At 44.7% G+C, this 27255-nt stretch overlaps 1 protein-coding gene across 1 annotated transcript in view; it reads left to right on the forward strand.

Moving 5' to 3' along the window:
• Nucleotides 1–13208, forward strand: part of PRDM2 (PR/SET domain 2) — a 72435-nt gene extending 59227 nt beyond the window's left edge. The window contains exons 9-10 of the mRNA XM_086764433.1: nt 8568–8703; nt 9826–13208. Coding sequence (XP_086620559.1) covers nt 8568–8676 — 109 coding nt within the window. The 3' untranslated portion in view covers nt 8677–8703; nt 9826–13208. The remainder of the gene's footprint in view (nt 1–8567; nt 8704–9825) is intronic.
• Nucleotides 13209–27255: the final 14047 nt, after the last annotated feature.

Consider the following 27255-nt stretch of genomic DNA (forward strand, 5'->3'; position numbering starts at 1 on the left):
TCATTCCTTGAAAATGTTATCCTCTCCATAACAAAATCTTCCCTGAATTTTGACTGATAGGGAAAATCTGGTACAGTGATGCAGAAGTTATAACATTGTTCATTGGCTGTTTTTGCAGGCACATCTATGTGGTGACAATACACACTGCAATTTAAGAGTTACACCACGACTGAAGAGGTGAATTCTTAGTCTGGCTTGGAGCAGCAGTTTTATCAGTTAGATGGTAGGACAGCCACAGTGAAGATTTTTAGTATTTATGACGTTTTACTATATTTACCTAAGTGAAAACATTTTGTTTTGCATACCTATAGTTGTATTTGGCTATTTTATAAGAATTAGGAAACATGAAAAAAAAGGTTAAAACTCTCCCATAGTTTTGAAGTTACTGAGAGTGGGACATAAGTTTATCCTTAACTGGTCATTTCACACCTTTCTTCTTTTACTGACAACTGAAGTACCACTTGGTGGTTGATCTCACTGCAGCCTCAGTATTTTGATCACCTTGTAAGGATTTATTTGAGATGGCTAGCAGTGAAACGATAGTAAATCAACCAGCTTCCTTCCCTCATTCCCTAATATTATGCCAGAAATGCTGTTGCCGTTATCTTTACTGTTTCCCTGCTGTGATATTAAATCCTGTTGTGTCCCAACAGAGATGGTTCACACATGTTTGTACACACCAGTTCTCCAGTAAAGTGCTGTAGAATGGAGATTGTATTCCAAAATGAGAGCTAATCATTTCATTCCTAAATAAGCTGCTCATCACAGATAGGAAATGCCCAACTTCTATCGTTACGGTTGCATCTCATCTGCATAATGGAATTTCCGTGGCTTTTATAACTGCCTCTTTATGATCTGAAAGCAACAATAAAGCTGTAACGATGCCCGTGAAATGCTGACATTTCTTGAAATGCATCCAAACAGGCAATGAAACAATACACTTGTCCTGTTTACAGAGACTTAACTGACATGTTGGTCAAGATCAAATGCACTGTCAGTTCAATAAAAGCAGTAATGCTGAACTGTGTATGCAGATGGGAGATCTAACACACTGTTTACCTTTCTTTTTCATTCTTGTTTCCCATTACCCACTTTGCTGAGAAGGAGTTAAAACCAGCTTGTATCAGAGAATGTCTTAAACGTGTTCAATCCTAGGCATTCCAAGACAGTCCAGGTGGTGTTCTGAAGCTGCTGAGCCTTTGTGTAAGCTGCCTGTAGTTGATTTAGGCTGGTGTATTTCTGCTGCTGTGTTTTCTCTGCATTTTGTATTGTAAGCCTTTTATTTAAAGTGTTCTGGTTTAGTTCCTGATTATTTTCTTCAGGGAGATGTCAGAAAACTAGATTGTGGTAATTTCCAATTTGAAATGGAGAAATGAATAGTGCTCCCTTCACTGAGGTTTGTGACTTCGGTCCCAAAATTGTGGGGCTTGGTTCAAGTCAAGTTTACTGGAGTCAAGTTCAGCTAAGAAGCCGAGTTGTCTGTGATAACCTGAGACAGACAAATAGCTGGTGAATGGCCTTGAAAAGAGGACTGAGAGGACCTTATGTATTAATTGTAGTTTTTATTTACTGAGTGTGCGATCTGCATGGGCCGCATGATCTACTTCTGTTCATGATGAAAGTGAGCTAAAGGATAGATTCTGAACAAGAAGTGCCTGCTGGTTAGGATCTGAGCTTTTTGGTAAGTGAATTATGAAAAAGAGGTAAACATCCACATCATCTACTTGATTAAACTGGTAAAGAATTAGAAAGAAACTTTTGGGACTAGCAATTTTGGGAAATTTCATAGTAGCAACCGAAGATACTTTGATAACAATATAGGGTCACCCCTCTGCAGTATTTAAAACCATAATACTAATAATTGTAGAATTAATACCGTATCGTGCTTGGTGTTTTTAAGCCATAGTTGGAATTTTGAAAAGCACTTGAGTTGGATGCACAAATATTACAGAAGTTTGATGGGAACTCTGTAAAGCTTGACCTACTCACCCACAATAATCTGAATTTTTAAAGTGGATTCCTTAATCTGAACTTTAGGGATGAACAATTATCCTAGGGTCTAGTGAACTGAGAACTAAAGGCTACTCCAAAGATGTCTCAGAAAACACTTAGGAACAAAGTACAAATTCAGATGCTCAAGAGATTTCAAAAAAGCTAATAACTGAGATTGCAGTAAAAATCCATAGTTTGTTTCCTGTTTATGCGTGCCATGTCATGCATTTTAATTATATAGCTGCTTACTGTATTTTTTGGTAGAACCCATGTGACTGGATTCATGGGGTGGAGCTGCCCTAAAAGCGAATAGCAGCTCTCTAAATGAGGAGGGTGTGTGCAGGGCCTTCCAGTATTTTTTGGAAGAGTGGGAAGGTGAGGAAAATGTATTTCAGAGGAAGATGCAAATAAAACATTGTAAGAACGGCCTGATAATACATTAAGTGTACGGTTAATGGTCCATTTTGCACACTAGAAGAGACAATGAAACATGGTAGTGTTATTAATTATGGGTCTTTACTACATATGTATGGATGACTTGATGTCATTTCCTAAGCTTTCTTTGAGATCTTGACTTTGTAACTTAAAGTCATTTCTTATAGGTGTTGTTTGAGTGGAATTAATACCAAGGTAGCACTCGGGCTGTAGCTGAAGTGGGTGCTGCTTTGTGTTCATCACTTAGAGTCAGGCAAGGGTCCCCACTCAAGTGTTTAAAATACGAATACGTTGCTAGACCAAGAGTGCACCCGGTGTCTAATACGAGATCACTGGCAGGACCCAGAAAGAACGGGAGGTACGAGAGTCCCATTCTGTCTCTGGACTGTGGTCTCTTCAGCCACTAACTACTTTTAAACCTTTTTAAGGAAGCCTAATTGTTATTGAGCTCCCTCTGGCTACTGCTTGCCATGCATACTTCATTGCTTTTCATTCTCATTTTGCTGATCCTGCACATTTACTTCTCTTAGTAAGTCTTCAAAAATGCTTTTGGTAGAGTGTACTTTTGAAAGCATGCGTTTGGAAATGAGTGTTGAAATACTGCTGGGTTTTTTTTTTTTTTTTTTTCAGATACAAGGCAGTAAAACAAACTCAAAGGGAAGCTTGAGCAGGCATCAAATTGGAGGGAGGCATTTTCTTAAGAGATAGGTAGCTGCTTCATTTTCCTAATATATTCAAAGCTCAAGTGGTTTGTGGAACATTGTAGAGTAATCTGCAACACGCACCTTGTATATATATATCTGCTTATTTTTTGTAAGACTTCTGTGTTTTGCAAGCCAGACAGGGTCTCTGAGTCATTCTTTGGATGACAGCACTCCCAGAAACTGCCAGAGGGTTGTGAGAAACAGCTTTGATTATTCAGCGGGTGATGTTCCATTTTTCAGAAACACAGGCTCAGCATTCAGTCTGTATGGTGCAAGGTGGTATTGCACGCTGGAGGTGTGCTGCCTTTCAGATGAACGGCAAAATTGAGACTGGCACTACTCATCATGTCCTGTGTCAGTCAGAAAAATGAAGAATAATCCGTCTGGGCCTGTTTCAGCAGAGCCTGCCTCAGTTCCTTCTGTAGTTTAGGCAATGCTACTCGGCGAAGTTAAATGCCTGCGGTGAAGTAAGCACAGGGACTTTTTTTCAAGGAAGTGTTTTTGTCAAGGATGCAGAGGATGTGCTACCTGCTAAGGGCATTTGGAGGCCTGGCAGCAAGTGGAAATAGGAGGGCTCAGTCTCTTGTCCTTGCTGCGGTTCGGTGTTGAACCGCAAGCGCTGACGCCGCTCCAGTGCTGCTCTTGGAGAGAGTTGGCTTTGGAGGAGCTCAGGCAGACTGAGCAAGCACACCCTTGAGCAGGTCGTGTGTGAGTAGCAGTTAGTCCTGTACCAACTGTGACTTGATGGTAGAATTTATTGAGCGTTTCAGTTAGCTACTGTGCTTTCTGCTAAATGTGATGTGGAAGGAGGAAGGAAGATAAGAAATAATGAATTCTTCCATCACTGAGCTGCTTTGGAGAGTGGCACACTCAAAACTCCACTGTCTCTGGAGTTTGAAGTTGTGTTCCCCAGTCATTACAGGAAATGCTTTCACTCATCTCTCTCTAAATAAAAAGCACATTTTGTTCTGTAGTTTCACTAATGCAATGAGATGTGCAGGACTGAGGGGTCATTAGTTCTGCTAGCCTTCAGTAATCTTTTTGAACTCCTTTGCAGTAACCATTGCTGTATAAAGCTAAATAAAAATCTACAGTCTTCCCAGTGTGAGATACACTTTTCTCATTATTTTCCTCTGTCATGAATGTGATTCAGTAGATCCAAACTTTTTATCAAATGACCAGATTGGATTACTTGCCAGCATAGAAGATGTATTTAAGTACTGCTATTTTTAATCCAAGTTTCACTTTTTGGCTCGCACAATGCAGCGCGCTTCTTTAAAAGTGCAGGAAATTAAATTGCTGAGGTGATGCTGTTTGTCTTATAGACCTAGACCAGGATTTCTTAAAGTGACTAATGATTTCTTTGAGCTCAATTTGAAGAACCATCAAGGAGAGTGATTTTCCAAAAGAGCCCTGTAGCCGTCCTCAGTGCTGAATCCCTTTAAAGTGGCTACTTAAGGTCACTGGTTGCTTTTGAAAATCGAGTTAGGTTTAAATAAAGTGATACTGATACATTAATTTTAGGCAGTCCCCCAGGTGCATTGTAGACATGGTGTGAGATTTTTTTTTTTCGCTAGTTCTCATGGTTGGTGTTCGTCACTGAAGTTAACAGTGCTCTGAAGCAGGATTTCACTGGGAGTGGAACTAAGTCAACAATGAAGAAACTTGAACTCTATAGAGCACATGTGTGAAACAAAACAATCGTTGAGTTACTGTAGGGGGCAATGCGGCTTTAAAGGTATTAAATTTTTTGAACCACTGTGGTTAGGGTGCTGCTGGTATCTTCTTGAAAGTTGAGAATGCAAAGGATCTCAATACAGGTTTTTCCAATTTAGATTCATGAAAGACCAGACCATAAAATCATCATATTTGTGTTATGTCCTTTAGCGTCATGTGATTGCTAGATAAAATCCTGACGTGTTCCAGCTTTTTCACCACTTTCATAAACAAATGCATGTAAGTCTCGAAACAGCTGCTGTACAGCACATTAAGATCCTTTTTGCTTTCTGCTGCTCCCTCATTTTGTGTACACCAAGATAGGCCTCTTAGAGAAGAGAGACTTCCTCCTCAACAAAATTCTATCCACAACTCTGTCCTACTAAATATTTTTTCACTTTAAAAAAAAAAAATAATTATTCATATAACTGGTGGTTGATGTTTTTCCAAGTCCTTATTTTGTGTATTTACTTTCCCATTAAGCAATATGCTGGTGCAAGAGAGTACATGCCAGTTAGCTTAGCAACTTGATGTTTTAATTCGTACTGTGAGCAGAAAGCCCAGAAATCTGTTATCCACCCCCCGGGGCTCCCCTCTCTTGTTGTCTGACCTGTAAAATTACCTAGCCTAATTCTGCAAAGCCAGGAGCAGGGTGTGTGCTATTTTTCCTACCCGCCCGGTTTGTGTGCGCTGCTCATTTCGGGGCTCAGTGGCCTAGGAAGGCATATGGAAGTGGGAATTTGATTTATTCAAAGAAGGTGAAACTTAAGAATTCAGGAGACAGTTGAACTTGGGGAATAGTAATGCTGTGTGGTGGGAGAGCCTTTGCCTTTGTTCTGCCTCTGCTTTAACACTGCAGATTTTCTGGGTGACCTTGGCAAATCACTTTACGTCTGACTCAGTTCTGCATCTGAAAAATGGCGATTATGGTACTGACTCGTACCACAAAACACCTTCAGATCCAAGGATGGAAGACTAAGACCTGGGATTTAGTGTATTTTTATTGCAGCAGGTCTCACCAAACTCAGTGATCTGTCTCTTTTGTTAGGGTATGCTTTCAGTTAAGAGAGAGCCCTTCAGGCCCTGTCTGCATGTGAAAAAATAGTGTCATTTAACTTTTGGGTTAGCTCTAGTTTATGGTACAGCTTGTACACTTAGAAAAACTGCTTATATTGATTTAAGTCCTAGTTCACAGAGAAAACTATGTAGACAAGTCCATCCTGCTGCCTAACATTTGATTTCTGTGCCTTTTTTCTTCCAAGCATGGTGTGCTTCTCCCCTTCTTTTTTATTTTATTTTTTTTTTTTTTCCCCTCCTCTTTTTCTAGCTAGGACTGTTCCTAAACCATGGGCTTGAGAGGGCTGGATTAGGATGTGGGCTGCTGCCTGTCCTGTTGTTGGTCCAGGATGCGGCCTGGGCTCAGTGGTGCGATGGGTGCAGCCCCCTCGGCCCTTCCCGGTAAAAAGTCCTTATTGCTCGGCTGCATCGGTGCAGGGCGCCTAAGAACTGCTTTTCTTTCGCCTGCCTCCAGTTACCCCAGCACGGGTGACAGTGCAAGCAGGTGCAGAGTGACCGCTAAGAATAGCAATGTCGATAGCCGTTCCTGCGAGCGATGGGGCTATTTCAGCTCCCCGCCCCCTCGGAGATGAGCCTGCCTTGCAAACCCAGGGATTTCCTCCAAAAACATCCAGAGAGCCCTGCATTTCTGTAAACAAACTCTTTAAAAATACAGTTATCAGCCCACTACAGTTCAGTGTTGGTACCCAGGAGGGCACCGATTTCGAGAGCAAACGTCACAGCCCTGCCGCTGTCGGCGCTTTGCTTTGCGGTGTCAGTGCGCGGCTCCGTGAGAGCAGAATGGGAAGGCAACAGCAAGAACTCTGTTAAGAATTCCATTTCAGTTTCTGTCTAAAAAACATCCCTTTTAATCTTTTTCCTCTCATCCTCGGCTTTCAAATAAGCAGCCAATGATCTGTTAACTTTAAAGCTAGATGAAATTAGGAGGTGAAGGCTTTCTTTAGCACATTACTTCTGGGAGGGATGAGGGGTGTGCATTTGAAAATGCTGGTCAGATTTTCTCAGATACTTTGTCTCCTTGGATTTGAAGCTTATTTTTTTTTTTAAGTTTCCCACAGGATCTAAGCATTGGTGCATTGCATGCTGTAACGCATGTGTTACTGATTACAGAAGAACTTTTATAAGTCATAATTAATTTTCTGACATTAAGCATTACTTAAATGGAAACATTCTAAATGAAAACAAACTGAAATTTCTCTCTTCTAGTTATAGTAAAGAACTGAAGCCAAACAAACTAAACTTATTTTGGATATTCTGCTCTTTCCCTTGGTAACAGTCCTTATATGGGACAACAAAATCTGGCTTTTGTTGACTTCCTCATTACCACTTTCTGATTCTTACACACTAGAGGAATGCTCAGTATTAAATTCACAAAGGCTGGAGAGTGTGATTTACATAGAACAATAACAAAACTTTGGCAGATGATTTTAACCACAAATTTTAATTTGGAAATAATTGAATTGCTTACTTTTCAAAATTTTTGTGGGTTTGTTTTTCTGTTGTAATGGAAAATTTTGCACTTCTTTACGTCTGACTCGCAGTTACACTGCACTACAAGATCTGTACATAAGGACAAACAATAACTGAAATCTCCTTTAAAGGGGGTATATTGAATTCTAAAAATAACCTGGAGAAAAAACAAATGTGTAAACTTTTCTTAGATGTGTTGTTATGTAATAAAGTTACATTTCAATAGATGTTCCCTTGGAAGAGCAGAAGTAGTTGGGTTTGATTAGAGTTTTGAAGAGTTGGCATGTACAAGCTAATTGCCGCAAGTGTGGGGGGAGCTCAGGTGCGAGGGGAGCAGGCGTGTGTCTGCACGCACTGAGGAGGTACGAGTACGTGCAAGATAGCTAAAGGTGCTGAATTTAAAAATAAATAGGAGATTTTTAAAATCTTGTAGTGTAAGGGAGTTTAGCTTGGGTATACATCTGAACTGAGATTGTATGTTTAGAATGGGGCATAAGTCTTTCTGCTTCCCTTGCTTTGACTCCTGTTTGCTGGCTTGCTTCTTGAAATCACAAGCAACAGAGATGTTCTAATGTCAGTTAAAATCTCTTGATTTTCACTTTTACTTTGGGATTCTTGGAGTGAGTTTAAAATGTGAAGTGAAGTAACGTATCCTCTGCCGTGAAGGCATGGTAGGGACCTGTATGTGTCATGGTCAAGTTTGACAGTGCTGTAGTGGCAAAAGTGCACTGCAGACTTTGACCTTGGGAAAAATGATTCACTGTGGTATTATGCTTGTGTGAAGTAAAATTCCTTTTCCATAAATATGTATTTTTAAAACCTGGTATGGACAGTCCTGAGAAAATAGACTGTGACTCTTTTAGTTGTTCTTTACGTAACTGGATTTGTCTGTCCCAGTTGGAGGGTCTGGGACACCGGGTGGGAGGCTGGATGCTGCTTCCAGTTGACATCTGTTTCCTACTTAAATAAACTAACAAGGTAAGTTCAAAAAAGGCAAAAAAAAAAACCCACTTGCCGTCAGAAGTGGCTCTTGGTACTTGCAGTGTGGCTGGAGCATAAGGGGTTTTTTCTCATCGTTTATTAAAGCCCCTATAGGACCCTAAAGCACGTCTCGGCTTTTTTACCCCGGTACCCTAATGCACGTGTGTGAGTTTCTTCTGCCTGTTTGTACAGTTACAGGCTCCGTGTGGCCTCTAGATGTCCCTCTGCCTCTTCGCATAACACCAGCGCCAGGCAAAGCAAGAAATCCCACTGCGCTGCAGCCCACTTCTGCAAGGAATAGACCCTTCTGCACCTCCAGCCAAACCAGGTACAGCAACGCGGGCAGGCGCTGCCACCGATCCGGTGTTTCTGTGGGCAAGGGCTGCAAAGCGCTTTACAGATCTTACCTGAGCTGCAGCAAACCCGCAGTGTGGTTGCTCCCATAACTGGTCACTGATACGAAAGCAGGCGTGAAGGAGGAGAGCAAGGTGCCTCTCAGTTAGATCAAGCACAGGGGACAAGGTCTTCTCCAGTGATGTGAAATTACATCCTCCGGATCAAAAGGATCCGTTAGGGCAGAGTCAGCCCTTTAGCCTCCTGGAAGGCGTAAGAAAAATTTTATTTTGTTTATGAGTTTTAAGACCTGATGTGTTGCTCCTCCCTGTTGGGGAGCCTGAGGATGGTGGCAATTTTTGTAAGGATGGGGTTTGTCTCCATCTTGGAAGCAGTGCTGTCTGTATCTGATTGTAGTAGTGGGAAAAGTGCTTTGAGGTCTTTTAGGCTGAATGTGTAAATGCTGAGCAAATCCTAACTCTGACCAAAAAACATGCCTGGGCTGGCTGCTTTGATTGAATACCAGAAGTTCCAAGACCAGTATCACAATGCAAATTGCAGTGCCAGGATAACGTACAAAGATATTATTTGGAGTTGTGGCAAGATAAACTCGTATAATGAAGCTGTATGGGCTTGGGCAAATTAATGATCTGGTCCGGTGTTATTGGTGAAGAAGACACTGTCTTCTGCTCTTTCATTTCCCCGCCTGTAACATCACTTCCTTTATACTGGTGTAACAGCTAAGGAGCATTGTACTCACCCACATAAAGGTAAAGGTGAGAACGAGTGCCAGCAAAATCAAGACGCTGCAGCCTGAAATTTATTCTTTTGTTAAATATGTTCAAAAAATAACATTCAGAGGAAAATCTAGTAAAATTCTGAAGTTTACTACCTCCTAAATAAAGGGAGTGGCTGATAATGAATTGTTAACATCTCTAACTGCAGTGCAGACTGTTCAGTTGTGGGAAACCCAAGTGAAAGTTAAATCATGGGCATCTCTTGCCTGCGCAGCACTTGCTGAATGACTTGTCCTGCTTCCAGGTAATGGGGGCAGTCACTCTGACTGCTTAATCTTAAAGCTGACTCTGATTAAATGCAACTCTCTGTGTATTTGCAGGTACCAGGAACTTTTGACTGGAAAAGGTGAGGTGAATTAATCCTCAAGCATTATCCTCTCCTGCTTTTTCTCAGATGAGGTGAGACCGGTTCCTCCGTAGATAACAGGGACAGCGGTTTCTTCTGCTGGAAGCAATGGCACTCTTCTGTCGTATTGTCCTTCCTTCCAGAGGGAGAGGCGGAGCGCGCAGGGCAGGGCTCCTGCCTTCTCCAGAGAGCAGTGAACTGTGGATGCTGGTGAGAGGGTGATCTCCGGGTCCCCTGCTGCGTGGAGTCCACGCATCAACAGCCGGTGGAATGGCATGGAGAAATGTTCAGACGTTTAGGCAGACAGATTAACCATGTTCAGAGGGTCGATGAGTCTGGATGAGTCTCGTCTTTCTGGTAGAACACAGAGGGGTTTAACATACTATGCAATTAAATTCTGAAAAGACTGTTACATCGTTTTAGTTTCTACTTTACATCCTAACGGGTAAAGAACTGGGCATCCCACAAAAGTCCCCTGAAGGGAGTGGTAGGTTTTGCTGAGGTTTCCACATCTGAAGTCTGTGGGTAGCCCATTCTCTTGACTTTGTACCATTAGCTTTAATGGGCACAATGCCATTGCTTTTGAAGTGCGTCAGGACCCACATTTTTTTTGAAGATCACCTTTAAGTGATCTCTGTAAAGGGCACTGATAGCCCAGTTTCGTAAAGTGACAAGCAGCCATTGCTCAAAAGCTGCCATTACATTTGTTGCCAGTCTGGTACCCTTGTTACAGCCAGGATTTATTTCTTTAGTGAGAGTATCAAACACATACGTTGCTGTGGAGTATCAAGCAATGCTTTTCCTTAAATACGGAGCTTGTGTTTGCGGCTCTCGTACAAGCATGTTTTGTTTCAGTGGTCCTGCAGAGAGGGCATCCGTGAAAGTCGCTGGCAGCCAGTGAAGACAAGTTGCGGAAACATAGAGGTCAGTTGGTAAAATGCAGTGCAGAAAGGTCTCTTACCTCTTGCTCCAAAATGGTGACAATCACACATGGGTGGATCATCTGGCAGGGGTGCTTCTCTGGAGCCTTGCAGATTTCACCTCCAAGATGAAGGGGTCCTTCTGCCAAGACAAATTTTTGTAGGATCCCTGCTAATGTAGCGTCCAGGTTTGGGTTTTTTTAAGTAGGCGAAGGGGATTGATTGCCCTATTTCCCCCTTATTTCAGTCAGTTTATTCCTCTCCTTGTCTTTGCACTCCACACAGATAAGCACACATCTGTGTATGCACATGTTAGTTAAGAAAAAACAAGTGCCCGGTTGATACTCCTTCCTACTACCCTGAAAAAGTCAAAAAAGGATCAATTTTATATATAGCTTCATATATATATGACATATATATTAATATATATATGTATGAAATTGTTGAAAACAGTTAATATTTTATAGTTTTGATGAAAATCAAATTGTTCAAAATGAATACAAAGGCTTTAAACAAGAAACATGGGTTTTGTTCACAGTAAAAATGTTTTAGCTACATGTTTGAGTTGGAAAGAAAAGATCTTCAGGATCTTGTATTATTTAGCTACAGATTTTGTGGATAAACCCATATTGGAGGCTTTCTAAGTGCAATTGTGTGTTGGCGGAAGGCTGAGATGCTGAGAACTAGATGAGCCATAAAAAGCGACGTCCCCTCCCGTGTTGGAAGTGATGCTTCCAGTTCAAGACGGTGAGACCATTGAGATGTAGGCTTTGTGGGGAGAGCTGGTGCCATTTGCTGGCTGCTTTGTCTCTGTCCTAGAGTGGAGAGTCTCTAGGATTTGTCCCTTTTTGAGCTTTTACTAGCAATAATTTCCTCTTGAAACATGTGATGTTCTAATTCCAAACAAAGGCTGGAATTTTTCATGGCAGCCTTGGAAGACTGAGATTCTCTTTATTCAGTAAAACTAGTTGGAAGTGAGTATTCAAATCTGCTAGGCAGCTTGGTAAATCTTGGTCTGATAGCACAAAAATTAAGTTTCCTGGCCTTATATGTGTATCAAATTAGCTGGCATGCACATACAGCTCTCTAATTAGTTTGGCTCACTTTAGTTTATTTTCTCTCCACATTTTCTCCTTCTTCTCATCATCTAGTATTAGTATGGTAAACCCTGTTCTTTCAAACAGGAATTATCTTCCTGTGTGTCTGGACAGCATCTAGATAATTTAAAAGATTAATACACAGTGCTAATAAAAACCAGCTCCAATATACTCTGTCTTAAAGGCCAGTGTGATATGCCCTCGATTTTCCCAGTGCAGCTTTGTTAGGCATTTTATCGAAGATCACATTGACTGTATAAATTTTCACTGGTCACTTGAGGATTGTTGCTGAGGAAGAGCTTTCTTGCCATGCAGCCCAAATCCTGCTTTTAAACAATCGGTTCTTCTGAGACCCACTCAGCTTCCAGCAACAGTAAGTTAAATTAAGTACAGAGTTTCTGGTGTGGATGCTGCTGAGTTCAGTGCCTTTGAGGCATACCAATGAGGTTATTAGATGTCACATTTGTGCAATTTATTTTTGCTGCTTTTTTTTTTAGAGTGGTATTAACTATAATAACTGACAAACTCAAGGAGAGAAGTGTGTAAATTGTTGTGATTTATGAACGTTTTTCCCAGAGAAATTCTGGTTTATCACACAAGCCTGTAAATATGTATTTACAGTTTTAAAAGCACGTCTTTATGTCCCTGGTTGTAAATGCTCCATTTTTAAAGTTTTATAAGATGTGTAACTCAACCAAGAGACCACAGCACACAGCTTTATATTGTACTGGTCTGTTTGGAGGATCCATTATGGTCTAAGCTGTGGCAGAAAAATATCCACGCCACTGACAAGAAATAACCCATGATTGCGCCAGATTTTTCATCGTTATCTCTCAGATAACAAATGCAGTTTTTTTGGGAGGGTGGGGGAGTTGATTTTTCTTGCAGAAAAAAGAACTAGTTCAAAATGGTGTCATTTCTCTAGAACGATGCGGATGTTTTATTCACAGTAAATTCAGGAAAGTACGCCATTTTTTTTTTCCAAGGCAGAATTTCACAGTTTTGCAGCAAATTTTTAAACTCCCCCGTGCCTGCTGATGAAACGTGAAATTTTGCCCTTGACTAATAACACAATTTCTTGTGAAAATTCAAGGAGAGGGTGGGGAAAAAGCTCAGGTTTTGCATGTAGGAATTTGCGAGGCTGACACCGGTAGCTCTGCAGTGCTCTCGTGACAATGCTGATACTGAGAAGTTTATTAAAAAAATAAACTGTGTGGAGATGTGGTGTTACCTGGTTGGTGCTTGGCTTCTGAACATTGCTCTGGAAGGCTGAAAGCTCTGTTGTCTGTTCGCCGTGTAAAGAAAAAAAAAACAACAATAAATTAATGTGACGAACCACATCATGGAAATATTTATTATTATTTCAGCAAAGGAAGTCTTCAAAATGGAGATCCAGTGTGTTCTAGCTCTGAAGTGGCTGAATGGTGTGGGGTTTTTCTGGTGGGTGGCAGGGGAGGAGGAAGGAGATAGAAATGTCACCTTGGTCTGTCAGGCTCTGTGCATGCTAACAGTGATTACTGCAGACCCCGCTCTCCTGACAGCTTCAGACTCCGGGTCTGCACGCCTGGATGAGCAGCGCAGGAGCCCTTTGTGGTCTGGACTCTCCATTCAAAGCCAAACCTCTTGTTGAAGCCTTGCAGTGTGGTGGAAGCAACACAGTGCTGTGAACTTCAGGGGATGCTCTTCTCTGCCGGAAGGTGAAAGTTTGAGTAGGGCATGAAGTGGGAGGGGTTTTGGATTCCTAGAAATGGTCCCTGCTTCATTCATCTCTTAAAGGATGTGCTCCATCACAACACCTTGAAGGCGGGGTTTTGTACCTTGGTAAGGGCCGTGGGAGCTGACACGCTTCTAAGGGAATCGCTGGGGGTCAGTGGACAGCCCTTCATCACTGGTGCGTTAATTCAGCCGCATTCTTAAAAAACAATAGCAGATACAGCTTTGGGAACAGTTGAAGTATAGGTATTAATATTAATTTAATAGGCTAAAAATAGCTCTTTTGCCCCAGAAAATCGAAAGATTCCTTATGGATTATGAATCAGACCTGTTAGTAAAAAATCACTGTTGTCACCATTGCACGGCGTTGCCTTGCCTGTAGCAGTCAGCCTGCTCTTGTGGTGTTGCAGCCTACCTGATTTTTATGAAATGGCGTTGAGTTTCAGTTAAGGTTTGAGTGGTCAGATTTTGCTGAGTTGTCATTCTCTCCCTGCATGAGAATCTTCTGAAACATTCTTTAACTAAATAGCTACATACTTTAATTTGTTTGTGCTGTCACGTGAAGCAGCGCTAATTACTCCTTTTCGTCTCCTTTTGGGAGAAGACTACCTTCAAAAACCAGTAAAGAGAAAAAAAATCTCAAAATGAAGCTGCTGCCTTAATGCTGTTTGCTGTGCCACTGTGTGCGTCACGCTGCTGGCAGCTGCCAGGAGGCAGAAGGATACAGACAACGTGATGCTGCTGGCGGTAGCAGCATCAAAAATCTCACAAAATCTCCGTTAGGAACACCAGTTATGCTGTTTCAGTCTTTGATGCCAGTGCCAATTGTAAATAGTCCTTCGAGGCGATAGGACATACAGAATAGCGTGTGTGGTCAAGAAAAAAAACCCTTAGTGGAGCTGGAGGACACAAGTGCTTCACACCTGAGATCCTCAGCAGCGTGTCACCTCCGATGTGAGATGGATCAGCTGTGGGGAACAGAAGAAATAGAACAGTAGAAATAGAACAGTAGAAATAGAAATGTATGTCAAGCACCGCTGAGTGATGTTTTCCTGGAATATGAGCAATGGAGCCTTTCACCTCGGGGTCGTCCGCGCGCACCGAGCCAAGGTCGTTGCTCAGACGTTGTTGCGGCTGATGGCTGGATGCTGGCAGCCCGGGTGAAAGGGACAGCGGCTGCTCCCTGCCCGGTCCCACAGGGACGTACAGAAATAGCGCTGTGCCTTTTGATGCGAGAGATGTTGCTCGGTTCAAGGATGAAGTAGCCTGGGAAGTTGACAGAGGAGCATGTTCTGGCCTGCTGATCAGGAACAACCATCATTTATTCTCCAGTGAAGAAGAAGAGGGGGGCAGACAGGTGCTTGGGGGTAGGAGAGAATGTCAAGCTGTGCCACGTTTGTTTTCTGGCTTGCTTCTGCCTTGGACGAGGAAGAGGCAGTTGTTAAAGATGAGACTGCTCTGGAAATATTATCTTAGATATGAGATGCTAATGCAAATTACCCGCCCCCCCCTGCCCCCCCCCATTTTACTACTCTGCTAAGTTTTGGGTCACCTTGACTTCAGCAGGGCTTTGCAGGGTTGGTTTTCACTCAAATTTTTTTTTTTTTTTTTTTGCCTTTGCTTTGCCAGTGTCAATGGCTGTGCAGAGAACTAGGCGAGAGTGCGTTATCTCCAAGCTCATGTCCTCCTCGCCCCTCCGGCCGGAGCTCTGTGGAATAGACTCGGGACCAGCATTGCATCACACAATTTGTACTATCAAATATATTGCTTATTGTTGTACTCACATCCTGTCACCTACCCTATGTATTTACTTTCTTACACATCGAATCTTCCTACAGCCGGAGCGTTTAACTGACTCCCTGAGGTCTATTCTTTGGTTTCTCTGTGAAGGGCAGTGGTTAAGGTTTGCCTGGGGTTTATCGATTTAGGAATGCATCTTTCAGTAACCTTGAGCAGTGAAATATCCAAACTATTTCCTTCAGTACTCTCTCCTAGTAGATGACGTCTGTATCAGAGTTCAGCTTCTCTTTGTGCCCAGCACCCACTGATTAGAGCCCTTTCATCATTGGTATTTCTGTTCTACAAGGGTATTTTTACACTAATTAAACCATGCTTCAGTCCTGCTTTTGATAAACTACCCGCAGAATTCTCTAAGTCTTTTAGAGCAGGACTTCTTCTCTCTGCACCACTTACATTACTTTCTTCTGTAGCATTCAAACTTTTATTTTTTGGAAAGAATAAAACCCAACCAAACAAAATTTTATTTCAGCCAAGAATCTGAATCTGAAGGGATTCAGAAAGTTGCTGTCTCTGATGCCAAACCTTAAGTGCTTCTAATTCATTGTGAGTTCTACAAAAAGACTTGGTTTTCCTTGCACGACACAGGCATCAGAATTGCATAAACATTCCAGAGCTGATCTCAGTTGTGTTGTCTGCAGAGGAATAACTGCATCCATCCTTACCCAAGCATCCAGGCAACAATTTTGCCAGCCCTTCTTGTGACAGTGCTGTGCTGGAAGCAAATGCACAAATCCTTATCTGTTTTTCTTGTTTGTTTTTTTTTTTTTTTTTTTCTGCAAACCCCCCACCCCTCCCCGAGTCTCTCTGCCTTGTAACAGTGAAACTCTGGCTTCTGACACAGAAGAAATGAGTTCTCACTTGTTACCGTTCGTTGCTGATGACATCCCATTAAGGATAATATCTGAGTTTTTCTGTGTTCTTTCTGTCCGATGTGAACAGCTTCCATGCTGCTGAGGACGGGGTGCTGGAGGTGCGCAAAGCCGCTCCATTTGCATTTCAGGACTTTGGAACGCCCGGTTAGATCAGCTGGTCATCAGTGGGGGGAAGATGAGTGGCACGGGGAGACTTGTCAGCACAGACCTTAGCCGTTCTGGACCAAGTACTCATAAAAATGCACTGGATGGTCTTTGCATTGCACTTGGTGATTTGATGGTAGCTCAGTTCCAGAGCTATTAAGCTGCTCGTGCTACTGCATCAGAGTCAAGTTCCTGATGACCAAATCTGTGTGGCTCTGCCAGTGAATGTCTTTGCTCAGCAGGAACATCATAACCACCTTGTCTCTGACCAGCAAGCTGACATCAGCCTGGGGCAGAACAAGGCCCTTCGAAGAAGGGATGCCACGCGGCAGTCGAGTAGATCTGAGATGAAGGGAGCAGACCCCTTGAAGTCTACTGTGGTGTTATCTGCGTGAATTTTTCCTTTGGAAAGGAAGCAAGCACTCAGCTGAGATCACATCTCTCTTCTTGGTAACTGAAAGGCACACAAGACAAAAATGAGCCCCTTAGCTGGCCAAGGCTTTGGCTGTGACAAAGCTCGCAGGAGGCAAACACAGATAGAGTTCGTTCGTTCTCATTTCTGGAGATGGCTGTCAGAAACACAGGCTTTCAGAGCCAGTGGTCATCCAAAAGTCTTAATGACTGCACAGAACTCCTGTGGAGAAAGTGAAGGTCTGTCAGAGCAAAACCGTCTGAGAGAGCTCCGACCGAGGTGGGCACAGTCACTGGACATCTCTTGTGTTCCCTTTTGGTGGCCCGGGGCCGCTGTGGGAGCCCTGTACCGACAGCTGGTCTCTGCTGTGTAGGGGATTTCCCGCTAACAGATGACTTGGGTCTGGCAAACCCTGCAGGCACTGGCAGGGTTCAACCCAAGGGAACGCGTGGTGTTTGGAGAAGGGCTGGCAGAAGTAATCGAGTTACCTGGTTGGGGATTTTTTTACCAGGGGAAGTCTTTTCATACATGTTTGAGAGTGCTGCCATTGTTTTTGTGTCTCATTAAGCTTAAAAGACGCTGGAAGTTCCTGGTTTAGCACTGGGGAAGCAGAAGAGGAGAATAAGCTCCCAGTTACTAATGGGTAGGGACCAGCCCCCTCCCTGTCACCTTCCTCCCGCTTTGCCAGCGCAGCAGACGCACGTGTTTGATTCACTGCCTGCAAGCACAGCGCCTCTTAAATTGAGCTCCAGTATCTTAACAAGGGTCATGTTATTCCCAACCCTAATATTTTTCCTTTCCACCTAACAAGATAAGCTTTGAGTGAGGTTATCTCTCTGGTTTATTAGTAGGTGTTTTTTATGTGGAGTCGATTGCGGCAGCTGATGGAGTTCGCAGTGACCCCTGCAGAACCGGGGGGACCTTGAGGAGCCTCGCTCATGTTAAATAAACCTCTGGTTGTTGCGGTGAGCGCAGGAGCCCAAAGGAGGAAATCTGGCGTGGGATCCTGCGTGGGACTGGGCACAGCAACGCAGTTGTCAGCGGTGTGAGGAAAATTCAGGTGAGCTGCAGGGAAGTGAAAAATGTCATAGAGAAAGTTCTGTGCCTCACAGAGGGTCATTTCTTAGGAGAAAAATGTACAGAGCTAAACTGGAGCTTCCCTTGGCCTGCTGCTGCTCAGAGGTGCCACTGTGCTCCTGCGCTGCTGATCTGCTCCCAGCGTCGCGCTGGGTGAGAAGATAACGGATGCTGGGCAGGTACAGAACTCCCAAACAAGAGGGCTGGTTTTATTGCTTTGTGGTTTTTAGGGACACGTACTGACTCGATCTAATGGGTGCAAGCTGTGAACAACGGCGTGAAATGAAGCGTGGCCGCGCAGCGCGTTGTGTAAGCGCTGCGGCGCTGCGCACGGTGCCCCATATAGAACCATCAAACCCCGCGGGGAGCGGGAGGCGGTGGCGAGCCCGCAGCTCCCCAGCTCTGTGGCTGCAAGGCACGCTCCGGAAATCGAACAGCACACAGGCTCTAACGCTTCCCACTTCCTCTGTTCCCTCTCCTTGTACCCAGGCCACCCATCCCACCAGTGACAGAGCCCTTAGCATCTGCATAACACTTTTTTTTTTTAAAAGATTTTTGGGTGGAGTTTTTTTACTGTTGAAGAACCTTCAATGCCCTCTCCTCGTGCATGGTGGAATTGGTAAGGAGGAAAAATATATCTGTGAATCGCTCTATAACACTAAATGCTTTGAAATCTTGAAGAGCTGGAAAAGTTGTCTTAAGGAAATAGGGGAAAGGGACTTTCAGGTAGCCTCTTGCGTATTTTTTTTTTTAATTGTGCTTTAATATTTCAGAGTTGGATGCAGCTGTGCAGTGGATTTTGCAGAGACGTTGCCAAGCAAGAAGTAGAACTGACTTGTCCCTTTGCTCTTCGCTTGTGCCTTCCCACCCAAGTAAACACCACTCTTTAGATCAGCTTTTTTTTTTTCCTCCACTGTTTTAGAACGTGCTCTTGTAGGCTTCAAAACCAGCAGGCTCTGCCCAAATGTTGCTTTGCCGTGGGCAGCTGGGCATGGCCAGAGAGAGCAAAGAGGGAACAGGGTCAGGAAGGAAGAAAACAGCCGCAGGAGTAAATACCTGAGTGCTGAAGACACCTGGAACAAATGGGCCAGTTTTTGCTTTCCTCCATGTAACAGGTGAGGAGGTCAAGTTAAATCTCTGTCTTCTTGTGAGGGCAGAAATTGTTCCTGTGTCTTTAGCAAGATGAACATGCAAAGATGTCTCTGGTTTGTTTGTTTGGACTGTACTCTGCCACAGCTGACCGGAGCCTAAAACTAGTTAAATTATGATAGCAAGGAGCAATCCCAAGGGAGGCGATAGCTTTCACAGAACCAGTTTAGCAGCTGTGAGAGTGCTAAATCTATGGATTTCTTCGGACTAGCAGGGAGAGGGAGTAGATACAATAAAATGATGAAGTTGGGATTTTCTGGGCAAGGCTGGTTCCCAGAGGAGCTGGGACTTGAAAATTCTTCCAGGTGTCTCTGGGCAAAGTCGCTTCGCCTGTCCGTGCAGGAAGGGGCTGGGGCCGTTGCAGAAAGGCTGAGGCTCTCTCATGCTTAACCCGGCAGTTTTGTGTTTCCACGCGGGTCCCGGTGCGTGTTTTCCTAGCTGCGTGTGACCTGCTTTCCCAAAGAAAGCGCTGGTGACTCAGGGAGGATAAAACGATGCGGGGCTCCTGGAGCCAGCACCCTTTGCACTGGCAGAGGGAGGGGGTGTTTTTTTTTGTGTGCTTGTGGTGTTTTTTGGGTTTTGTTTTGTTTTGGTTTTTTTTTTAGGGGGATGAATCAGCTGTGCCAGACTTTCCCGGAGTTAACTCTTGGCCTCTCTCGCAAGCAGCCCTGGGGCGACGGGGGCCGAGCATCCCCGGGCGGGTTTGGGTCCCAGCCCCCGCCCTTCCCTCGAGCACCCCGGCGAGCGGGCGGGAGGGGGTTAAGGCCAGGGGCGCCGGGAAGGGGGGAGAGGGAGGATCGCTGCAGCGGGGCCGGGGAAATCTCGGCGAACGGCGGCTGCATCTCCTCCCCCTCGCCTGTTTGGCTGGGAGAGCGGGCTGTGAGGAGGGGTAAGGGGCGGGGAGGTGGCAGGGACCGCGCTTTGGGCACTGGGGGGGGGGGCGCTCCTCGGGCACCGGTTCCATCGGCTGGGAGCCGGCTGCCGCCTACGGCAGACTCGGGCCGGGCCTGCGGAGGGAGGCGGGGATTTGTCCGGTTCCCGGCATCTCCGAACGCCCTGGGTGGGAGGACGGGGCTGCGGCATCCGGGGGCCTCCCACGGGAGAAGAAAAATAAAAATCCCCCCGTTTCCTGCAGCGAGGATGTGCCCGCGCTGATGGACGAGGTGGCTGCCGGGTGTAGGTGCCTCAGCTCCACGAGAAGAGAAGAGACCAGCATCTTAACCATGGCCGGTGCCCCACGGGGGACCAGTCCTCGCTCCCTGTCGCTGATTTGTGCCTAAGGCCACCAGAGCTGGCCCTCCTGGAAGAGACAGGACAGGGCTGGATGGAACCATCAGTGACTTTAAACTGAAACCACGCGTGTTGCTGCTCTGCCTTGGAAAGAGAGGAAGGAGCACCCCACGGGCGCGGGCTGAGTGGGGGTCTCCTCCTGCCCACGAGGATCTGGGGGGGACAGGAGGCTTCTCGCAGCTGCTGGGCTCTGCCCCATGACCAACACAAGGGACCCGACGAGAGCGATGGACCCCTCTCCGGTGACCAGCTCTGCCGCAGGCCCCGTTACCTTCTCGCAGGTTTTCGGGCAGCAGTGCCAGCTGATGGAAGCAGGTAAGAGGGGAACATGGGTGTGTGTGACCTCGGCACCCTACATCTCACTTCCCATTTGCAATGTCAGCCTCTTCCCATCCCATTTTCCAAGTTCTTCCCAAATCCTGGTGTTTTCCAAAGGGAAAGTTGGAGTGACCCCTCTTGCTTTTGTGCCCCTGCCTCAACTTCTCCCAAAACCACTTAAAAGCTTTGTGTCCAAACAGTTGTGAATTCAGGGCAAGGTTTGGGATGATCGTGTGGTTGGGGTTAATGTGGGCTGGAACAAGCTGCTCTTTGCCTGGCAGTGGAAGCTACCATTATGTTTACATGCGTACACAACAGTTTTTCCGATTTCAAAATGACGACATTCGAACTGGAGGTTGATTTGCTGTTTTGGAGGGTGACTGTTGCAGCACGGAGCATCTCTAGATATGCGGGTCTCTGTTCTAGAATTCAGTTCTAAAAAGGACAAAGCGTTTGTTTTTTTTTTCTTTGCTTTTTTGGCTGTTTGTGTTACCGTAGCACCTGGAAGCTCTCTTCCTTTTCCCTGTTGTTTTCATAGATTTGTAACATCTCTGCACATGGGCCTGATGATTTATTGTCTGCACCTTTGGGGTATTAAGGAGGGGGTGTGTAAGAGAACTACACTCACATTTTCAGGTTTTGCCTTCTGCCTTTCCTGCTCCACAGAGGTTCTCTGGAGCACTGGTCCATTAAGTGCCCAGAGTTTTGCACCAGCATCCTCCTTGACACCCGAGTTCCCAAGGCTGATGGATTGGCACAGGGAATTTTACACAGCTCGCTCTCTTTTCCTGTCCCTGCTTGCAAACTCTGAGAATGGATGGATTTATTTACTCATGGCTGTGGAGAAAGCCTGGATTTTTGCAATGATACTGTAAAAACCCTTGATGTGAATTTGTAGTGCTTGTTTTCCTTGGGCCTACTGGTGCTTTCTTACTACTGCCTGTGATGGAGAACGTATTTACTAAGATACATGCGCCAAAGTGTCCCGTCTGCTCTTTCTCTTCTCCCAGGCCAGTTCTCTAACTAATGATGTTTGGATTGCAGTGTTTCTATTTACATGGTGAGATAGAAAATATTCTACATCAGGGTTTTGTTGCAGATCTCTGTGTGACTTCTCTTGTGCCTCTCATAGTGCTTTCACGGGTTGAGCTAGGAGAACGACTCGTTAGCTGGCAATTACTCAGTTAATCAACCTGTGATCACGCTGCTGCTTCCAAGGAAATGCCAGGCAGTTTTTGCAAGAAGGTTTGGTGTCAGTGTTTTGTATTACACGGCCTGGGATCAGTCCAAAGGCTGTGGATGCGTTATGTGAGATGTTACACAAAGATGTGTGAGAAAGCCCTGGTCCTGAGCGAGCAGTTCGTTCTCCACAGGAGTAAAACCACCCAGGTGGGGAAACACAGGTGGTAATTTTAGTTCTGTTCCCTGCCCTTTCTTACAGGGAAGAGCCAGAGAGGAAGTTTGTGAATCTAGGGCTTTTGAATCCCACCTCAGTAACTCAACCGTAAGATTTTCTTCCTTCTGATGGATCATTTTGGTAGGATTTTCTAGATGTCTCCTTGTACCTGAAGGCTGCTTGTACCTGAGGTGTAATGCAATGTAAGGGCAGCTGCCGTGAATGTCACTGACATCCAAAGCAAATGAGTAGGTTGCAGGTGTGTGTGATTTACATCTGTGCCAGCTGTCTATTCTCATGGCAATAACGATAAATGCCCAGCGTACCTGAGAGCAGAACTTCAGCTGATGTGTTGGTGGATATGCCTGTGTTCACAGGGCCTTGCAGAACCTGGCTACCCAAGCTGTCCTCGTTCTGCAGGGTTTTAACATGGGTAGGAAAGATGCTCTAAGGAGACAAGAGTGGATACAGGTTTGGGACACCAGCCTGCAGTTACTTGGTGCCCCTGGACAAGTGACCCTTGGGATGGAGCTATGAAAGGGCTCTACATCATCTAGGGCTGTGCAGGTGCCCTTATAACGCATAAACCCAGATCTTGGCCCCAGCGATTCTTTTGCAACCACAATTTCTGAGGAGCTCTGCGGAGCCAAGTTCTGACTTGCACAGCCCAAATTTCACGAGCAAGGTTTGTAGAGAGCCAGTACCACATTGCTGTTGCTGGTGGCATTTGGGCTTTTTAAATAACACTGCGATGTGTGGAATTATAAAGGTCCTGGCCTTCGTTAAATGCCAAACTATGTGCCTGGAGAAACGGCGAATGCTAAATAGGTCACAGACTTGACAGCACAACTTTCTTGTACCAGCTGGAAAGATCTTGTGTTTTCTATCGCTTCTTCCTTCATTGTAGGACTCTCTTCCTCCAAAGCACCTGCAGGAAGAGCTGGGGTCTGCTCATAATATGTGGCTTAGGGTTTGTGTAGCAGGGGAGAGAGCGGAGGGTGCATGGCACCCTGTTGCCAATGCGTGTCCCCTTTCACCTAACGCTGCTCTTCAGCACCTTGCTCTGACAACTGAATATTGAATGTCTTGGAAGTGAACTTTTCTCCCACCAGCTGCATGCCTTCCCGTTTGATGGAAGATTTGCAAAGTTTTCTGTGCAGCTGATTCTGCATAATGGGCTGATTATTCATGCCTAGTTATTGCAGATTTGCATAACACCCTAGGATGTACTGTGGTAATCACAATATCACTCTGAAGAGTGTGGTGTCGCATGGGAGCCTTGCTCCAAAGCTCTTCTGCCCTTTGCACAAGCGCTTGATCTCTATGTCACCTCTGAAGCGCTGCTTACAGTACCTGACACAGAATGCTCCTTTGAAAATTGATCCAACCTGACTGTGATTTCTGAAAGGAGTAATTGAGAAAGAAGCTGCCTTGATAACCCAGTCCTAAATCTTTCCAGTCTCAGCTGGAATGTCTCAGGCAATGCTGGGGGATCTTTCTTGTTGGAAGCATGGATTGGAATCTGGCACAGATTCTTGCTATAAATTTTGCTAAAGCCAGAACGAAAGGCTGTAGATTTTTCTTCCATTTGACAGTTTCTGAATTAAAAAAAAAAAAAAAATTCTGAAGATTTTGTGATTAGCACTACCAAACTTAAAGATGAGTGAGACTGGGAATTTGAAGGATATTTCCTCCTGCCCTCCCATGAAGTACTGGATATATGGAGCGAGAGCTGAGGGCTCTCGTGAAGAACTAGGCTTTGCAGAGAAACCACTTACTTTATACACAGGGAAATTCCAAGGAACTTGTTTGGCACAGTGCAGCTCTCTGGACTTACAGCTGTATGTTATTCTCTGACTCACTGCTGCATTAGATTAATTGTAATTTTCCATTAACTCTTTGGCTCACAGATGCTGCTGATTTCTCAGGCTCTCAATTTTTCTTATATCTTGCCACTTAATTTTCCATCAGTTATGAAATAAGGAACTCTACTCAAGATGTGACCAGAATGAACAAGAAAGCTTAAGTAATTTGAAAATCATCCAGATTTTAAGATGCTGCACTGAAACTTTTATGTATTTTCTTTCAGTTACATACATATTATCTGGTATGTGTCTTTTGTATCCCACTCTGATGGTTGCTCCACAAATGGATGCGAGTTTGATTTGGCTACCACATAGAAAATCAAGGACATGATGCAAGGTTCTCAGGAGTTCTTCTGTAGCCGTTTATGTAATGTGGCTCAAAGCTTTTGCCTTTTTCACCTGCATTTGTAGTTGAGCTCTTCTCAAGAGGAAATGAAATCCCTGGAATCTCATCGGGTCTAGCATCTCATTGCAAACAAAACACTGAATGTGCAATGTAGGATTCCTTCCTCTGGAGCCTGAATATGATTTTTAAGCAAACAAAATAGCAATTTAAAAAAATCTGCTATATACCCTCTGATTTGGATGAATTTTTCCCCAGGAACTGGGCTTTTTGAAGCAAACAGTGCGAATCTGATGTGTCCAAACCTAGGGCTCTGACAAATTATAGATCGCATTTCCGTATGTCTTTGTATGGAGAGATCTTGTCATTCCAAGATTATATATATTTTTTTTTTCTGTGAAATACAACTTGAGCAAAACTTTATCTTAAGAGTTGAGAATGCAGAGATGTTTCTGTTAGCACCTCCACAACAGCACGGCGCTTCTCCGAGTGGGTGAATGGGAGGGGAAGGGGTGCCCCTGACACTGAACGGTACTGGGACGACATCACAGCCGTGACACAAAGCAGAGGCTCCCTCATGGCAGAACATGCTGGGCGCCTCGTCTCCCACCTCCAGCTGCGATGAGCCTAAGGAGCAAACAGCCTCCTCCTCTTTTAGCTGGAGAAGGCAGCAGATTTTCCACCGACGGTCAAAGAAATGCCTCTGTTTGCTGCATCGGCCGCTGTTGGTGTGCTGACTTGCCTTCAAGTGATTGCAAGGCGTTGAGTCGGCAGCGGTGCGCTGCCTAATGAGAGAGGAGGCAGAGTGATGTAGCAGACAAGTCTCCTAGTGCCCGTCAGGTCTGAGGGAAAGGCAGCATGAGCAGCTTCACAAAGGAGCAGTCACAGCAGAGCAGGGACGATTTTTAAAAATAAAACCACAAATCAATGCTTATCTATAACTTATCGTGCTTCCATGCAGGACGTTTCTCTGCCTAATAACTCCTTTATTGCAAAGTCCTTTATTAAAACTTTACTAATATAATTTCTGCTCTAAAGAATGCATCAGGCAGTTGGGGAAGAATTTATGGGAAAATCTCTGCCCTTTGTGAAATGTTGAAGGAAATATCTGACCTTTCAAAATGAGGATGAAGAGACAAACGTCTACCATCTGTGTTCCCATATTTTTTTGTCCTTTAGTCCCTTGTGGATTTTTCAGTGATTTAATTAAACACCGGCCGACTGGGATTTGGTTTCAAACCTTTTACCTGGAGCTGAAATGGGGCAGAGGTGATGTGATTTCACCTTCTGGCCAAAAGCTGACGTTAGCAGTGCCCATCAGGCACTTAGGGAGCTCTATCCCTCTCTTATTTTCTGCCACATACGTATGGTGAAAGATGTTTTAATGGGTTCACATCAAAGCTGCGATCCTTTCTGGTCCTGGGTTTCCTTAAGCACAACAATCCAGTGAGCTCGGGCTCCAGCTACAAGAGTGTTTGAGCAAACCTTTTGTGACAGCTCTTCTTTCCTCCCATGGGCAACAAGAGAAAACAGTCAGCATAAAATTTGCTTGAATAAATTGGTTTGAGACCACGCGGAATCAGGGCTGGAAACGTATTCCTGGGTACTTAACGCATCAGGTTTCCTACGTGCATTAGTGAGTAATAAATTTTTCATGATAACAAGTTGTTTCATTTGCTCTCCTGAGAGAAGACGATGTATGTGTGTGTATAGCATGGAGACTTTGTCTCCAAAGATGATTGGAACAATCTTGGTTAATTAGGATGCCACAGGTTAGGTCTGTGCATGAGCAGATCCCCTTGTTTTGGGGAAATAAGAAGCAGGAGCAGGTATCGCTTGAGAGAGGCGAGATGAACTCAGTGATCCCCAAGAGCCTGGTTCCCCTGTATGTGGGCTTGTGATGCTCGGTGCAGGTACCAGAAGCTCTGAGATTGCTCGCCAGCCCTGCAGACACCTGGAGCAGAAAATTATTGACTGCAGAATTACAAGACTGACTGTTATTTTGTTGAAATTTCATGGCAGGGGTGGGAATGTTGTCTTTCTCCTTTTACTAAATCTGCCTACTCCTGAAGATTTCTGCTCCCTTGGGATGGAGCTCTCATCCAGGTCTACGTCCTGGAATTACGGCAGGCCTCAGCAGCCTGAAAGCAACAGGCGCAAATCTCCGCGCTCATCGCTGTGGTGCTTGAGAACGTGTAGACGAGACCCCTGCCAACTTCCCGTGCAGGATATTGTCATGCTAAATAACGTTATGTGCGTTGGTGTAGAAAAGTGGTGTCATTTTTATCAAAACCAAAATCCTATTTTTCTGAGATGACAAGAAATGTATTAGAAACGAACTACTCCAAAAGCCCTTTGAGTTTTGTGGTTTAGGGGAGAAAAGGACAATCTGATTCTCTCCAGGGCCAGCTCCAGCACTAGGAGGATAAGTCGCTTACCTTTCCCCAGAAAAGCAAGAAGTAAAAATCCTGCTTGACGGATGATGTGCTCCTGCCTCAGTGGAATAGATTAAGGGGCCGCAGAAATGAAATGGAAGATCACCAGTATTTTTCTTTTCCACCCGGTGGAATGAGCTGTTACTAGGGATAAAAAAAAAAGGTGACATTTATCTCTCTCTCCACTTTGCTAGGCAGTGCTGTGCTTCCCAGGAGGAAAACAGCCATCAGTGTCTCATGGATGGAGTTCCCTTGCTGTTTATATCCCTTATTGTTTTCCGATGTTCTTTTAATCACAGAAATATTGTGCCGTTCCTACTCAGGACGCCGCAGGTGACCCAGAGGCTGAGGGCTCCAAGGGCAGGGGTACGAAAGACGACGACTAGCTCATGCTCTAGAAATGTTAGTGTGAAGTGCCTGAGAAATCAACAGAGACTGCGTTTCAGTGAGCAAAACCGGGTATAGTGGATGGGAGGGTTTGTGATCTGTGAGTGGTTCCCCTGGTTTGGTTTTTTTCAGACTTGAAGAGCTCATGGGACTTGCGGTGCATGGCTGGGATGCTGGGTCAGGGGT

This window comes from Chlamydotis macqueenii, chromosome 21 (assembly GCF_036417535.1).
Source record: "Chlamydotis macqueenii isolate bChlMac1 chromosome 21, bChlMac1.mat, whole genome shotgun sequence".
Lineage (NCBI taxonomy): Eukaryota > Metazoa > Chordata > Aves > Otidiformes > Otididae > Chlamydotis > Chlamydotis macqueenii.